This window comes from Narcine bancroftii, chromosome 4 (assembly GCF_036971445.1).
Source record: "Narcine bancroftii isolate sNarBan1 chromosome 4, sNarBan1.hap1, whole genome shotgun sequence".
NCBI lineage: Eukaryota > Metazoa > Chordata > Chondrichthyes > Torpediniformes > Narcinidae > Narcine > Narcine bancroftii.
Window position 1 is genome coordinate 93,759,425 of NC_091472.1, and position 17,143 is coordinate 93,776,567.

Below are 17,143 nucleotides of genomic sequence, written 5' to 3' on the forward strand. Positions count from 1 at the left end.
TGTGGTCTTCTCAGTTAATTTTTCAGTGTTTGTTCATGCAATTAATAAGGAACAGGAAGTGTAAGTGAATGGGTTTCCTTCCTTATCATTCCTGCATATTTATTTGTTAAAATAAGATCAAGATAAATTTAAGGGCACTGGCAGCTGCAAAGGGTATGATTTAGTCATTTTCTTGTAGCATCAAATGTGACCTTTGAAATGATCACAAATGAACTATTTTGAAATTTCTTCATGACATTGATCTGGTTTCTCTATGTATAGCTTAAATTCATTTAGTGACAGGCATTTGGGTTTGGGTTGTGGGATTCATGACTGAAATCAGACCCACTGCATTTCTGCCCTTTTTTGGGCTTGAGGAAATAACATAGATTAATATTTTACTGCAATTCCAAGAGAGCACAGCATTTTTGGAGATGCTTTCTTCAGATGACTGAGATAATCTTCAGATTAACTGAGATTCTGTCAACTCAGTTAAAATTTTGCAGAAATAGTCTTTCTGTGGCTCTATTCTTGCTAACACTTTTCTTTAAGCCAACATATCTAAACAGGTGCATCATATTGCTATTAATGATCCTGGATTTGTATAAGGTAATTGAACAGCTATGTGTGATCTTCACAGAGTGCATACTTTTCACCGACAGATTTCCCAAAGAATGCATCGGTGAAAATTTGTTGAAACATGAGAACTACAAAAAAAACCTGATTTTAAAGCTTGTAAGATTTTGCATTTAGAAACTTAACTTCCAGTTTTGTTTACAATGTTGGTTGATGATCAACAAGTTGCTGCCAATGGCAGGTTCTCAGTAAATTTGTGAGCCAGCTGTATCTGGTCATTACTGTCAACTGAAGGCAGGTAATAAAACTAGTGTCTTCTGCCCTATGCAGGAGCATTTGGGCATTTCACTTGACCTTATTTATTATTGAGTGAAGGGATTGTTTGGGTGAAGTGTTAGGTTGGGGGGTTTTTTAAGGAAAAAAATGTTTGAATTAATTATGAGAACCAGAAATAGAATCCTGAACCAGGGGTCTGACAAATTTTTTAAAAAAGGCATTGCATTAAATTAAGAGAGGAAAGTAATTGGCTGGTGAGTACTCCAGGTTTTTTTTTCTGTCCCTATATCTCTCAAAGAGGTTTGTTCTAAATTATAGTTAAGAATTGAAGCTTCTGCCTGTAAAATGTAGTTGGTCATTTAATACAGTTGTCAGACAGCTAATGTGTGGCATTTGCAGCATAAGGGAGTGGTAAAAATTGTGAACCTCAGTAACATCAAGTGGCAAGGAAGATGAGCAAAGTGGCCACAGCACATGGCCAATCAAGTTTTGGTATCACAAGTAATGATTGGCAAGTAATGACAAGTTATGGAATAGTTAAGAACATCTCCTTGGGATTCGAGAACAAATTGAAACAAAAGGAGAAAGATCCAATTGTCATGTCCAGAAAGATAGCAAAAACACAATTTATGCTAAGAAAGTGGTTTTGCTGAGTGCAAATGAATGAATCTAATATTTTCAAAAAAGCAAATTCTCAGAAGCAACATAACGGATGTTGTTGCTTTGTTCAAGTCATGAAATTGTGACAATCCAGGAAACTCACCCGGTGAACCTCCTATCATTGCTAGGATAGCAATTGGAAAGGATACTAAGGGTAAGATTTGTGTGCATTTGGAAACAAACACAGGTTCAGGTAGTGACTGTCAGCATGGTTTTGAATGTAGCAGTCATGTTTTGCAAAATAGGAATGAAGGTAGTTGATGTGGTTTGAGTTTTTAAACAAGGCAGGCTTTCAGAATTGTTTAGCCTTTAGAAAATAGTCACGGTGAAAGGTTGATATTCTGGTTGGAGGCCTATAACTGGTGGTGTTTCACAGGGATTGGTGTTGGGTCCCCAGTTGTTTTTGATGTATATAAATTACTTAGATTGAAAAATAGGTGTTTAGGTTGATAAAGTTTGCAGATAACACTAGTTCATGGAATTGTGGACAGCATAGAGGGCTATCAGTTGGTTAGGGAGTCTGGAAAAACAACCAACTGAAAAACCTCACAAAGATAAGCGTATACAAAGCCGTTGTCATACCCACACTCCTGTTCGGCTCCGAATCATGGGTCCTCTACCGGCACCACCTACGGCTCCTAGAACGCTTCCACCAGCGTTGTCTCCGCTCCATCCTCAACATCCATTGGAGCGCTTACACCCCTAACGTCGAAGTACTCGAGATGGCAGAGGTCGACAGCATCGAGTCCACGCTGCTGAAGATCCAGCTGCGCTGGATGGGTCACGTCTCCAGAATGGAGGACCATCGCCTTCCCAAGATCGTGTTATATGGCGAGCTCTCCACTGGCCACCGTGACAGAGGTGCACCAAAGAAAAGGTACAAGGACTGCCTAAAGAAATCTCTTGGTGCCTGCCACATTGACCACCGCCAGTGGGCTGATAACGCCTCAAACCGTGCATCTTGGCGCCTCACAGTTTGGCGGGCAGCAACCTCCTTTGAAGAAGACTGCAGAGCCCACCTCACTGACAAAAGGCAAAGGAGGAAAAACACAACACCCAACCCCAACCAACCAATTTTCCCTTGCAACCGCTGCAATCGTGTCTGCCTGTCCCGCATCGGACTTGTCAGCCACAAACGAGCCTGCAGCTGACGTGGACTTTTTACCCCCTCCATAAATCTTCGTCCGCGAAGCCAAGCCAAAGAGAGGGCTATCAAACAAAATACTATCTGATAGATGTCAGTTACAGAGACAGACAGAGAAATGGCAACTGGAATTTAATTTGGACATTGGTGGGATGTTGCACTTTGGTCAAGGGTGGGGAGTTAATGGCAGAACTGATTTGCAGAGGAATCTGGGAATCTAGGTCTTTAGCTCCCTGAAACTGGCCACATCAGTAGATCGAGTGGTAAAGAAAGCACCTAGCATGTTGTGGATGGAGCATTGAGTACATGCGTAAAGAAACATGTTGATACAAATAAAACTTTGGTTTGGTAATGGTTGAAATTTTGTATGCAATTATGGAAGGAATAGAAAGGGTACAGAAGAGAGTTATCAAGATGTTGCATTTATTGGAGGTATGAGATAGAAGGAGAGATTGGGCAAACTCAAGTGTGCCCAATCTCAAAGAACTAAAGAGGGATTACACAGGTTGGAGAAACATGAAGCTAATCTTTGACATGATGGATGTGTTTTCCAAAATGGGCTTTGAGAAGGGAATTAACAATTGAATTCAACTGTTCAACACTGCCATCCATTGTGCAGACTTTCCCCATTAAGTCTGGAGTTGGTGCTCTCTCCTGTCTCGTTACTGGGCTCAATAGAGCCCTTGGCTGAATCCATCAGCAAGGTTAAGGGCATAAGAGGAGTGACATTGCCAGACAATGGAGGTTTCAAGTGCATATGTGTTGCCATCTTCTGATCAGACCCACAATGAATCCACAGACTGACCATCAACTGCAGCCTGTGTTTGTATAAACCAGAAAAAGAGGGAGGCAATGAATAATCCAACTGATCTGCCATCCACTTCAAAGTCAGATCTGAATGACTGAAGGTGCTGGGAATTTGGTTCTGAGGGGTCAAGGCGTGCAAGGAAAGGTCTGCCAAATGGGTCTGTGGGAGTGGCACAGTAGCTAATAGCTGGAAAGAAAAATCTGGTTATCAGGTGCAAAGTGCACTCTGTTCTGGGCCTATTGTACTGTAGTGGGTGTGCCCATTTACCTATCACCCAAGTTGTCTTCTGGTCCATCTGGAGATCCAAAATGGAACAGTTCTGATGGCTGGCCATTTACAAGTCGCTTAATAACTGGGATAAGGGAATAATCCATGGTTGCCTCATCATGACGAGCAACTGCATGTCTAGTCCCACGCACAGCCAGATGCTCCCAAAGTACAAGGGCACTATTTGAGATGGTGAGCAATCTCTACTTTGAAGAGCTGAGAAGGTGGAGTCATTGATTTTTTTCAGGGCTGTGGTAGATGGGTGTTTGGTTCCTATGTAGTCAAGGGATATGTGGAACAGGCAGGCGAGTGAAGTTTGTTGGATATGGTCTTGTATGGTCTTGTGTGTCCTTCTACAAGTATATTCCATACGTTACATTGTGCAACAGAAAAACAATCATAATGAATAGAATTCATTGAAGAGCAAATTGCTATAGACTGTGAGAAATGAAATTTATTTGTATAACAAGAGTTAACAGTAAGTTACAGGAATTACCCCCTCCATAAATCTTCGTCCGCGAAGCCAAGCCAAAGAAGAAAGACAGGAATAAATAAAATTATTAAATACTGTATATTCGTTCCTTTCAGGATCTCCAATGGTATGTGACAGCAATGTAGCATTTTTGAAGTAAAGCCAAGCATGGGGGCATGGCGTGATGGCGTAGGGAGAAGACATGAAAAAACACCTCCCCTGGCAGAACTATTAAAAAAAAACAATTTTTAAAGTTTTCGTAACATTTTAGAAAATGTTGGATATATTGTTGATATATTCTGGAAAACAATTATGAGGAAAACAAAAGTACAAGCAGATTTTTAAAAAAAGACAAAAACAAAAACTACTTCTAAACAGTTATCAAATATGGAAGAACTTGGGCCTATCTTTGAAATGGAACCTGTGGAGTTGATTCCTGCTCACCCAATACCGCAATGGCAGTCCCTGGGTAAGATTCACTTGACTCTGGTGCTGACTTCATGCAGTGTCTCAAAAGATGGTGCTGGAGTCCAAAGACTTCCTCTTCCAGACTGAGGACTAATCGCGCATGTGTGAAACTTCATGCATGTGCATTATATTGAGTTTGGCCTGAGCTGCAGGAGGACCCAACTTCTCTCAGCCCAGGAATGCTGGGCTGTCAGGAGGGGATATCTGAGCCCGCAGCCAGGTTGAAATTCCATCTGCCTCAATGGAGGAGGAAAAAGGCGACATCAGAGGGGGACTGGAGGGAGAAGATATTTATCAAGGTATGGAGGAGGAAGAAACTAATATATAAGGGTAGACCCATATCTAAACAGGTTTCAGTGAAGTTTAAATCTGATTCTCATTATTAAGACCCACCAAGTCAAGTTGATATATCTAAACAGATAGAAAATTTGGCAAGTCAGATGGGTCAAGGTTATTCATCTAGGAAGGAACAACTTACTGATATGAAGGGAGAGATATCATCTATTAAGATTGATGCGGCAAAGTGTGTGAGATTGGTAAATAAGATGCAAGATGAATTTAAGAAAATTTTCATGACTAAGGATGATGTGGAACAATGTAAAGAAAAGATGGGTCAGATGGAGGATTCATTTACTGGTTGGGAAATTCAGAGAAATGATTTATTTAAGAAAATTGATGTGTTGAAGAATTAGTCGAAGGAATAATGTTAAAACTGTTGGACTTCTGGAAGATTTTGAGGGCCTGGACTCGGTTCAATTTTTCCAGATGTGGATCCCTGATGTTTTGGGGAAAGAATATTTTCCAATTGGTTTGGAATTGGATAGAGCTCATAGAGCAATAAGAAGGAAATCTCTTCCACGTCAAGCTCCACGTTCTATCCTGATTAGATGTTTATTCTATCAAGATATCGAATTAACTTTGAGTTGCAGTTCAAAATGCGAGAAGTAATAATAGCTTTCTTTTGTGTTGATTTGAGCCAAGCTGTTATTAAATGATGTAAAGAATTTAATTCTGCAAAAGCTGCTTTGTGTAAGAAAGGATATAAATGTGCTTTTTGGTATCCTGCTGTACTTAAAGTTAATAGAGATCTGGAGGAAGCATATCAGACTTGAAATGACTTTTTGATTGTTTTTCTTGTTCTATTCGGGGGGGTGGGGGGGGGGGCTGACCTGACCCTTCTGAAGTTATTGGCCACTTTGTGGCATTAGTCACTTCTGCATAATTGAGGGTGGTAACACTGTAGTAGTTTTTTATTTTGTTTTCATATGGGTTTTTTTTATTTTTTGAGGAGATTATGTAGTCTTTTTTGTCTGTTTGCCATGGAGAGGAGTTTCATCATGTGTGGCAATGTGGTTTTTGAAATGATGGCTATTTTAAATTTTACTATTTTTAATGTTAACAGGCTTGGTAATCCAATTAAGAGAAAATGAGTATTGGCATATATTTAAAAATTAATGGTTGATTTTTGTTGCAAGAAACACATTTGACTGAGAAGGAACATCAGAAATTGAAAATAGATTGTGTTGGACAAGTTATAAAGTCTTTGTTTAATTCAAAAGCAAGATGAGTTGCTATTTTGATTAATAAAAAATTATTTTTTAAATTGGTATCAGTTATTGAATCAGTTGGTAGACTTGATTATTTACTGTAACATTTTTTCTGAGTCTTGGACTTTCATCAATATTTATGCTCCTGTAATGGAGGATTTAGACCAGCTTATGCAAGAATGTATACATGTGAATCAGTAGACATAATCTAAAATCCACCATAGGGCCCAGGGATGCAGTTGAATCAGAAGACATAATCTAATTTACACCATGAGGCCCAGGATGCATATGAATCAGTAGACATTATCTAATTTCCACCTTGACGCCCAGAGATGCAGTTGTTGGTCGCAGACTGTCAGGAGACCTTGAAGATAATTAAATAATTTATTCAAAGAGATAAGCTATGAGTAAACAATTTTTGGGTAATATAAGCCATGGTCCCACTGCTGAAGTATGAGACTCTGAGAGGTGGCAACATCTCTCAGCAAGAAGAAGAACTTCGAGATTCCAATCAACATCCCGGTCGTGGGAGGTAGAGAAGCTGCTACCGGCGCCCAGACAATCTACTACAAGTGTACGGTCGTTGCCTCGCTTTGGCAGTTGGGACCAGACCAGGCATTGATAAGTTGGGAAGGGCTTGCATATTGTAGTTTGAATTCAGCTTTAGATTTAGTAATAAAGGTTTGTATAAACTGAAGTGCTCTCAGTGTGTGTGTCTGTTTTCTTTCGCTAGTTCAAACACTGACCAATCTAAAATGAATAAAGTGAGAGGTACAAGTTTACCCAGGACAGCTTTTACATTGGATTCTTTTCTTAATTTAAATCAAGCACATGAAAAAAATTATCATAGGTGGCGATTTTTAATTGTTGTTCAGATCCATTATTAAATAAACCTCTAAAAATTATAGTTAGGACTAAAATGGCTAAACAATTGCTGGTGTTAATGAAAGATATGTATTTAGTAGATGTATGGCTCTGAATCATGGGTCCTCTACCGGCATCACCTACGGCTCCTAGAACGCTTCCACCAGCGTTGTCTCAGCTCCATCCTCAACATCCATTGGAGCGCTTTCATCCCTAACGTCGAAGTACTCGAGATGGCACAGGTCGACAGCATCGAGTCCACGCTGCTGAAGATCCAGCTGCGCTGGGTGGGTCACGTCTCCAGAATGGAGGACCATCGCCTTCCCAAGATCGTGTTATATGGCGAGCTCTCCACTGGCCACCGTGACAGAGGTGCACCAAAGAAGAGGTACAAGGACTGCCTAAAGAAATCTCTTGGTGCCTGCCACATTGACCACCGCCAGTGGGCTGATATCGCCTCAAACCGTGCATCTTGGTGCCTCACAGTTCGGCGGGCAGCAACCTCCTTTGAAGAAGACCGCAGAGCCCACCTCACTGACAAAAGGCAAAGGAGGAAAAACCCAACACCCAACCCCAACCAACCAACTTTCCCCTGCAGCCGCTGCAACCGTGTCTGCCTGTCCCGCATCGGACTTGTCAGCCACAAACGAGCCTGCAGCTGATGTGGACTTTTACCCCCTCCATAAATCTTCGTCCGCGAAGCCAAGCCAAACAAAAAGGAGGAGATTAAAATCCTACAGAGAGATTTTTCATTTTATTCATTTTGACATGATTATTAGAATAGATTTATTTTTGCTATTAGCACAATTGCAAGGCCGTGTATTGAAGGCTGAATATAAGTAGAATTTTGTCTGATCATTCTCTGTACTGGTACAGAGAATTGATAATTAATAATGATGGAGATTTAATTCTTTGTTGTTGAAAAATGTAGAATTTTGTAATTTCATAAGATCAAATGCAGTTTTTGAAAATATGTGGATTCAGTTAATATGTGTTTTATAGGATGCTTTTAAAAGCATATTTTAGGGGGCAAGTTATTAGTTTTGCTACTAAAATTAAGAAATAACATGTAGCTGATGTAACTAAATTAGAGAAGGAGATAGAGATACTAGAAAAAGATTGACAGTGTGAGAGATGGGAAAATTGATCTAAAATTATGAACATGGAAGAAACTAAAGTTCATCAGTAAAATGGCTGTAACCAGTTCAAACAGGATAAGCTTGGGGCTTAGGATGCAGGAAAGCAGAGTCAGCACGATTAACATAAGAATCTTCTAATCTTTGTGACAAGACCATAGGACTAAGATAAGGAATGGTAAGGTACAATAGAATGTAGGAAGTTGAGGTAGTCTGGATCAGATAAGGGTCTCCTAGCCCTGGACAGAAGTACCAAGTCATACATTTCTAATTAGCTAACCATACACAGATTTATACATATGAAATTAGCCAACCCTAGATAGAATGAGTCAACTCTGCATATTAAGAGACTGTAGCCCAGAAAATCAGGAAGGTGTGAATAAGGACAATGACATGATGGGGCACCCACAGGATACCCCCTGGTCCTCCAAGTGTACTGAAACTGCACGTAGGCAGGAAGAATTACCTATGCCAAACCCATCCAGGGGGCAGAAGAATGTAAGGGGGAGGGCACTCTGATACTGAAATCGACTGTATAAAAGTTGGGTGAGCCCCAGTGTATGTGTGTATTCCCAGGGTAAGGGGAAGCACCCAACTTTGCATTGTTGTAGTAATAAATGTTCTTTGTTCTCAATTTTTGTCTCGAGCAATTTCTTTAAAGGTACTTTAATTCCTAACAACAGCAAAATTCAACAGAAGTTAAGAAAATGTGTTTAATATGAAGTTACGATATAATTCATTACAAATGTGTAAGTTTGAGTAGTTATTACAGTGAACTAAACAAAGATATTTTGAATTGGGGGAAGAGATCAAAAGTATTAGCTTGGCAGTTAAAAACAGAACAAGCTTTTAAAACAATAAATGCTATTAGGGATGAATCAGTGATTACATATATACCTCAGGAGATTAATGACATGTTTAGAAAATTTTAAAAAATTATATACCTCTGAAATAGTGGAGGATGAAGTTAAAATTGATAATTTTTTTGTCTGATCTGGATTTACCTTTTTTGAATGGTAAGGATATTAAAGATTTGGATGTTAAACTGCGAAAGAAGTAATAATGATGCACTTTGATCCATGCCAAATGGGAAATCTCCAGGTGGGTTTACTTCTGAATTCTGGATTTATTAATTCCATTATTGATGGAAGTATTGAAACAGGCAACAGAGGTTCATTCTTTTCTGCGTTCTTTTTCTCAAGCAAGTATTATAGTTATTCTTAAGAAAGAGAGGGACCACTTGAAAGCTGGGTCTTAGACCAATTTCATTATTAAATGTTAATTATAAAAATTCCTCCAAAGGTTCAAGCTAATAGATTGGCTAAATATTTACCAGATTTCATTCATTTCAACCAGGCAGGTTTTATTAAATATCGTTATTCGGCAGATAATATTGTCATTGATTTCTTTAATTAACACTTCACTGGAGGGAAAAGAGCAGAAACTCCAACTGACAGGGTAACTTTGCAAAACTGGTGCAGATCTGATTAATCAAATGGCTTTGTGTTGCAGCAATCACTTGTTTCTGTATGTATGCTCTTTTGTGCACAGAGTAATTTTTTGAAAATTTTATTTATTAAATCATTTTGATAGCCTGATTGACTCTTGCTATCTGCATGGTTGCTGGAAACTTGTTTCAGATCATAACTGCTCAGTTTTAAAAATGCTTTTCACATTCCCTTGAATCTTTTGCCTATCCTTTCAAATTTGTGCCCTCTGGTCATTGAACCATTGCATAATATCAATAGCTCTTCTGTAATTGACTTATCTGAATGTGTCATCATCTTGTACACCAACACTAAAGCTCTTCACAGGCTTAAACTGAAGTCTCTGAGATCAGTCTTGTTATTTCCAGTTTTGCCTTGCAGCTGAAATCTATTATCCTTGGGACCATTCTCGTAAGTCTTTTCTACACCTTCTCCAGAAACTTCACAGCATGAAGTTCTGTGACCAAAATTAGAGGCAGTGTTGCAGTTGTGATCTGAACAGTGTTTCAAGAGGTTTGACTGAAACTCAACATAATATTGACAAGATTCCTATTGTTTTCTTCTCTGAAGGACCCAACCTGTTGGGAAGATGTTCTCGGAAAAAATAGAATGACTGGCATATGTCAAGCAAAAGACTGTGATGGAACCATTGCAGTAAGTCCACCTTTCAAGCTTGTAACATTAATAATGCTTTCCTGTCTGTAAAATGATTATCTACTATAATTTTGCCAGAGTTATGATCAGTTTCATAAGGATGAGAAGTTTTCTTATTTCCATATTGTGTGTGTGTGTGTGTGTGTGTGTGTGTGTGTGTGTGTTATATATAAAATCTCCTTAACAAAATGACTTGCATATACAAAAAAACCTTTTAATGTAGGTATACACTCCAAGATGCTTCCCATGGATGATATCATGGTAAGCAGTTGGTTATGAGTCATGTCATAATGGAGCATAGAGAGATGAAACAGTTCAAGCAGAAGAATCAAATTGTAGCTGAAGAATACAGCTACATAGTTAAATAAAAAGCTGCCTACTTGAAACTGCTAAATTCAGTGCCATATTCAGAAGGCTGCTGTGTGGCCACGTGTAAGATGAGGGTGTTACGAGCCCAGAGGACCCAAAACCCAGCAACAACAGAAATTCACCAAGACAAATGGTTACTTAAACAAAAGTTGCTTTTAATTATCTTTAAACATGAAAACAGAATCACACTTTAACTTATCACTCTTGACTTAACTAACCTAACTTACCCCCTTCTAATTTTAAGTGCACGTATATGTAATGTGTGTGTAAGTTCACTCACAGTCCAATCCCGCTTCTCCTTCCTCCAAGTTCACTGGTTGCACAGAATTTAAATATTTATGAATTTCACCAGGATTTGGTGCTTGAAAGGTAAATGGTTACCTCTGAGGAAGGTTCTTGTAGGATTTCAGGGAGAGATTTGTTATTCGCTGGGCACCTACAACTGATTCCTTTTAATTGGCCACTTCGGTGTCTGACTGAAGAAGCTTGCCCCATCAGGGTTTTCCAGATGATGGCCTCTTTCAGGTCACCACAGAGTTCCATTTTTTTCTCTTGCCAGTCCTCTCCTCTTGTCTGAACCACAAGAGCTTTGACCAGGCTTAACTAAGCACTCACAACCCGTCTTCCAAATGTTTAAAAAGCAATGGGAGAGATAAATGCACGTTTTAAAATTTCTCCATTGGCCAATTAGCTGTAGCCAATAAAAGGAAGGGAAGCTCGAGTGAAACAGCCATTGTGTGAGTGGCCCAGTGTAGTAGATTTGGTATGACTCCAGAAATCCTGGCAAATTTCCACAGATGTGGTGGAAAGTGTGCTGACCAGCTGCATCACTGTCTGCTATGGAGACACCAATACCCCTAAGAATAAAGCCCTCCAAAGGTAGTGGACATAGGGAAAACCCTCCCCACTATCGGGAACATTGCCGTCAGAGAGAAGCAGCAATCAACAAGGATTCATACCACCTAGCACATGCCCTATTTTTGCTGCTACCATCAGGAAAGGGGTATAGGTGACACAAAACTTGTACCACAAAATTCAGAAACAGCTGCTACCCTCCACCATCAGACCCCCTCACCATCAAACACAATCAGGGACTTGTTTAAGGACTCTTACTTGTCGACTTTATTGTGTAATACAGAGAGAATTTTAAAATTAATCAGTTTATTTAATTCATCTATTTGCAGTTTGTTCAAATGTGTACATTGGTAGTGCAAAAAAAAACTACACAATAAGTGGTAATTCTGCCCTCCCTGCAGGAAAAAGAATCTCAGGGCTGTATGTGGTGTCATGATGTACTCTGTCAATAAATCTGAAATATGAGTGGGACTTTGAGCCTTTGGCTCCAGAGCCTTGGGCAACCAGAGGCTGATGTGGAGGTACAAGATTTGAGGCAAGGTGAGGACAGGTTTTCTAAATCTTTGCTCTTTCCCAGACAGTGGGAATGGCAGCCAGGGCAAAGACATGCTCCTCTTGCAGAATGAGGATAGTCAGGAAAGCTAACTGTATCCCTGATGATGTTATCTGTGAGAAGTGCATGCAACTGCAGCTCCCTAAAGACTATTAGGGGATTGGAATTAGAACAGGATGAACTCTGGCAGACTGAGGTAGTGATAGACTGGAGTTGCAGGGATGCAATCCAACCTAGTGGGCAAGAGGAAGGTAGCTGGGTGATAGTCAGGTGAGGTAAAGAGCAGTGCAGGTTACCCCTGTGGCCTTTCCCCCTCAACAACAAGTAAAACCTTTGGATACTGCTGAAGGGATGACCTATCTGGACCAGGCAGCAGCCAGATCAATAGCAACACTGTCAGCTCTGAGCCTAAGAAGGAAAGGATGAAGTCAGGTAGAGCGATAGTCATAGAGGACTCAGTAGTTAGGGCAACTACTGGGAGATTCTGTGACTGCAAATGAAACTCCAGGATAGTGTGCTGCCTCCTGGGTGCTCTGATCCAGGATGACTGAGCGGGTGCAGAATATTCTTCAAGGGGAGAATGAGCAGCAAGAGGTTGATGTACTTATTGCCACCAATGACATAGCCAGGAGTGGAGTAGAGGTCCTGCAAAGTAAGTTTAGGAATGTAGGAAAGAGGTTAAACAGCAGGGCTTTCAAGGTGCTCATCTCCGCATTATTTTCGGTACCACAAACTAGGAGAGGTCAAAACAGGAAGATAGTGCAGACAAATGTGTAACTGAAAAGCTGGGGCAGGGTTTCGTTCTTGGATCATTGGGTAAGGGGTGTGATCTCTACAAGTAGGATGGGTTGCATGTAAACTGGATACAAACCAATGTCCTGGCAGGGAGTGTACTAATGCTGTTGGGAGGGAGTTGTTAAACAGAATTCTCAGGGTAGTGAGAACCAAAGTGAAGAGGCAGAGCAAGATGCAGTTGGTGCAAAAGTAGGGACAACTAATAGGGAATATGTGTGGAAGGACAGGCAGAGGGGGCAAAGTTGCAGCCAGTGGGATGAGTTATAATGCAACAAGAACATAGTCAAAAGTAACAAATAAAAGGCAAAAGGTTTGGTATTTAAATGCATGTAGTATAAGAAATAAAGTGGAGACCTTGTAGTAGAGCTACATATTGGAAGGCCTGATTTTTTTTTTTGGGGGTGGCCATCATTGGAGTCGTGACTAAAAGATGGATATCATTGGGAGCTTAATGTTTAAAGATGCAGTGAATCAAAAGGTTAGGTAGGTAAGCAGGAGGAGTGGCATGGCTGTTGATAAGGAACAACATTACCTCATTAGAAAGAGGTGGCATAGGTCATAAGATACAAAATTATTGTGTTTTTAAAAAATGCCAAGAGTAGAAAGACACTGCTGGCAGTTATATGCAGACCTACAGACAGTAGCTAGGATGTGGACAACAACTTACAACAGCAAATAGAAAAGGTGTGTCAGAGGGCAATATTATGTTAGTCAGGGGAATTTAACATGCAAGTAGATTGGGAAAATCAGGTTGGGACTTGAGCTTGAGAGAGAATTTGTAGAAAGTTTACGAGATAGCTTTGTCGAGCAGCTTGTTGATGAGCGCACTAGGATTGGGTATTGTGCAATGCACCAGAGGTGATTAGAGAGCTTAGAGTAAAGGAACAATTAGGGGGCAGAGTTCACAACACGATTGAGTTCAATTTGAGCTTTAGATTCAAATGTGTCAATTTTTCAGTGGAGGGAATTGCAATGGCGTGAGGGAAGAGCTGGCTAAATTAGATTGGAAGGGGGAACTAGTAGGGAAGATGGCAGAGCAACAATGGACAGTTTTTGTAAGAAATGAGGAAGGTGCAGGATAAATACATAACGAAAAAGGGGAACTATTCAAATGGAATAATGACAAGGGAAGGCGGTCAATATAAAAGCAAAAGAGAGGGCACACAAAGCAAAAATTAGTGGAAAGATAGAACTGGGAAATGTTTTAAAATTTGCAGAAGGTAACTAAAAACTCATAAGGAAGGAAAATGAGAAGTCGACTAGCAAATAATATCAGAGGATACAAAAACCTTGTCATTCCTGCATATAGAACCATTAGAAAATGATGTTGGAGAAATAATAATGGTAGACCAAGGAGATGGCAGAGGAACAAAATGAGTATTTTGCATCAACCTTCACTGGAAGATATTAGCAGTGTACCAGATGTCCCAGGTTATCAGGAAAGGGAAGTTGGTGGAGTCACAATTTAAAGGTCGAATGTGCTAAAGCTGGGAGACTACCTTAAATTAGATGGATTGCACCATCTAAGTTCTGAAAGAAGTGTAGAAGAGATTGTGGTAACATCAGTAATGATCTTTCAGGAATAGATTCTGGCATGGTCTCCGAGGATTGGAAAATTGCAAATGTCACCTCACCATTCAAGAAAGGAGGGAGCAGCAGAAAGGAAATTATAGACCAGTTAGCTTGACACCAAGTGGTTGGGAAGATATTGATCATCTGTCAAAGATAAGGTTATGGAGGACTTGGGCATACATGACAAGATGGTCCAAAGCCAGCATGGTTTACTTGAGGGAAATCTTGGAATTCTTTGGATGTGACAATCAAGCTAGGTAAGGGTTGCAGTGGATGTTGTGTATTAGATTTTTCAGAAGGCGCTTGTCAAGGTGCTGCACACAAGGCTACTTAACAAGATAGAAGCTCATGGTATAACAGGAAATCTATTAGTGTGGGTAGAGCGTCGGCTGATTGGCAGGAAGAATAGAGTCTGAATACAGGAATCATACTCTGGTTGGTTGCCAGTGGTTATCCACTGGGGTCAGTGTTGGGGCTGGTTCTATTTGTTGTATAATAATTTGGATTATGGAATGAATAGTTGTGGCCATGTTTACAGAGGATGTGAAGGTAGGTGGAGGGTCAGGTAGTGTTGAGGAGATGAGAATGCTGCAGAAGGATCTATTAGAAAAATTGGCAGAGAAGTGACAAATGAAATACAATGTGGGAAAGTGTGTGGTCATGCATTTTGGTACAAAAAAATAAACAAGCAGACTTTTTTTAAATAGGGAGAAAATTGAAAATGCCTCAATGTCAAGGGACTTGGGCATCCTTGTGCAGGATAGCTGAAAGTAAACTTGTATGTTGAGTCAGTGGTGAAGAAGGCACATGGCATTCATTTCAAGAGGAATAAAATATACAGCCAGGGATGAGATGTTGAAGTTTTATAAGGCATTGGTGAGGCCTCATGAAGTGAGAGCAGGTTTGGACTTCTCCTTTAAGAAAGGATGTGTTGATATTAGAAAGGATTCAGAGGAGGTTTACAAAGATAATTCTGGGAATGAAAGGGTTATTATATGAGGAGTATTTGTCAGTTCTTGGCCTGTACTCATTGGAATTTAGGAGAATGAGGGGAATGTCATTGAAACCTTTCAAATGTTGAAAGGTGTGGAGAGAATAGATATAGAATGTCTAGGTTGAAGAGTCTAGGACAAGAGGGCACAACTTCAGGATTGAAGGCTGTCCACTTAGAACAAATGCATAAGAATTTTCTTCAGCCAGAGGGTGGCCAATCTGAAATTTGTTGCAACAGATGGTTGAGGAGGCCAGGTCATTGGGTGTATTTAAAGCCAAGATTGATAGTTTCTTCAATAGCCAGGCATCAAAGGTTATGGGGAGATCCTGCAACCGCTGCAACCGTGTCTGCCTGTCCCGCATCGGACTTGTCAGCCACCAACGAGCCTGCAGCTGACGTGGACATTTTACCCCCTCCATAAATCTTTGTCCGCGAAGCCAAGCCAAAGAGAAGAAGAGAGGGCTGAGTAGGAAAATGGATCAGCTTGTCGTGGCTCTATGGCAGCACTACAACTCCCAGGAGGCATTGAACTACCCATGTGACGTCAGGGTGATTCTTGCTTTTAAAAGGTTGCATGGGTGATGAAGAGTGAATCAGTTTGATTCACTTCAGAAATGCCTGGAGTGGTTATTTTGTCATGTCCATTGTGATTCCAGTGACCACAAGCTCTTGATTAAATGGTGGGGCTGAATAGCCTATTTCTGCTCTGATGCCTTGTGGCTCCATGATCTGAAATGTTAACTCTGTTTCTGTCCTGAATGCTGCCAAACCTGTTGAGTGCTCCCAGCATTTTCTGCATGTTCTAGATTTCCAGTATCTGCAGTTTTATTGATCTGTTTTTGAATGGTACTTTCCTGGCCAATCACTTGGTGTGTGCTCTCCTCTACATTGATGTCCAACACTTTATGATGCAAATTTCATGCTCAGCCATTTGATTATGAAACCCAGCTTGGATTATACTGTCTTCATCTTAATCTAGACTGTTTGCTGCAAGTCTAGATTTCTTTTTCTCACTCCCAAGTCATTGAATTAGTCCATTGTCATCTCCGGCAAATTCCTTCCTGTTCGATCTTTTCAGGCAAACATGTTTTTTCTGGTTATGTTCTAATTTATCGGCAATTTGAAAGGCTGATAGATAGGTTTCATTCCAGCAGTGTTTGGGCATAAACATTTCTGAATGCTGTGGGGATGAATTAAGACACCATGAAGCCATAGTTGTTACTTGTCATGTAAATTTATGTCTTGTGGACAATCAGACCACAGGGGATTTGAAGATGATGTCAGATTTATACAAACACACGCCATTGTGTAATCTGAGTCAATTTAATTATTTGGGTAAGGTTCATTGTATTCTTTTCTAAGAAAGCCCTGCATTCCTTTCATTCAATGTTCAAATCCCATTGATTTCATGGCATACTGGGATGTGGACAATTTGTATGTGTTAAGATCATTTACATGTCAGCCGTTTTTGATCAGGGGTAGGTACAGTGGTTTTACAGAGGAATGTTTGCAGATTTGCCTCTTAATTTTATTTTGTCTATACATTTATCTTTTTTTACCTTTTCCATTGCCTCTGCAATTGTGCCCCACCCTTGGATTTTGATTCCCCCCCCCCCCCCCACCCCCCACCTCCTCTGGGTAAACCCTATACCATTTGCCAGAGCAAG

General features: G+C 40.3%; 1 protein-coding gene across 1 annotated transcript in view; it reads left to right on the top strand.

Annotated features, from left to right (window-relative positions):
• prkn (parkin RBR E3 ubiquitin protein ligase) overlaps positions 1-17,143 on the top strand; it is a 1,164,186-nt gene that overhangs the window by 455,007 nt on the left and 692,036 nt on the right. Inside the window, exon 6 of the mRNA XM_069936147.1 lies at positions 10,255-10,338. Within this exon, the coding sequence (XP_069792248.1) occupies positions 10,255-10,338 (84 nt within the window). The remainder of the gene's footprint in view (positions 1-10,254; positions 10,339-17,143) is intronic.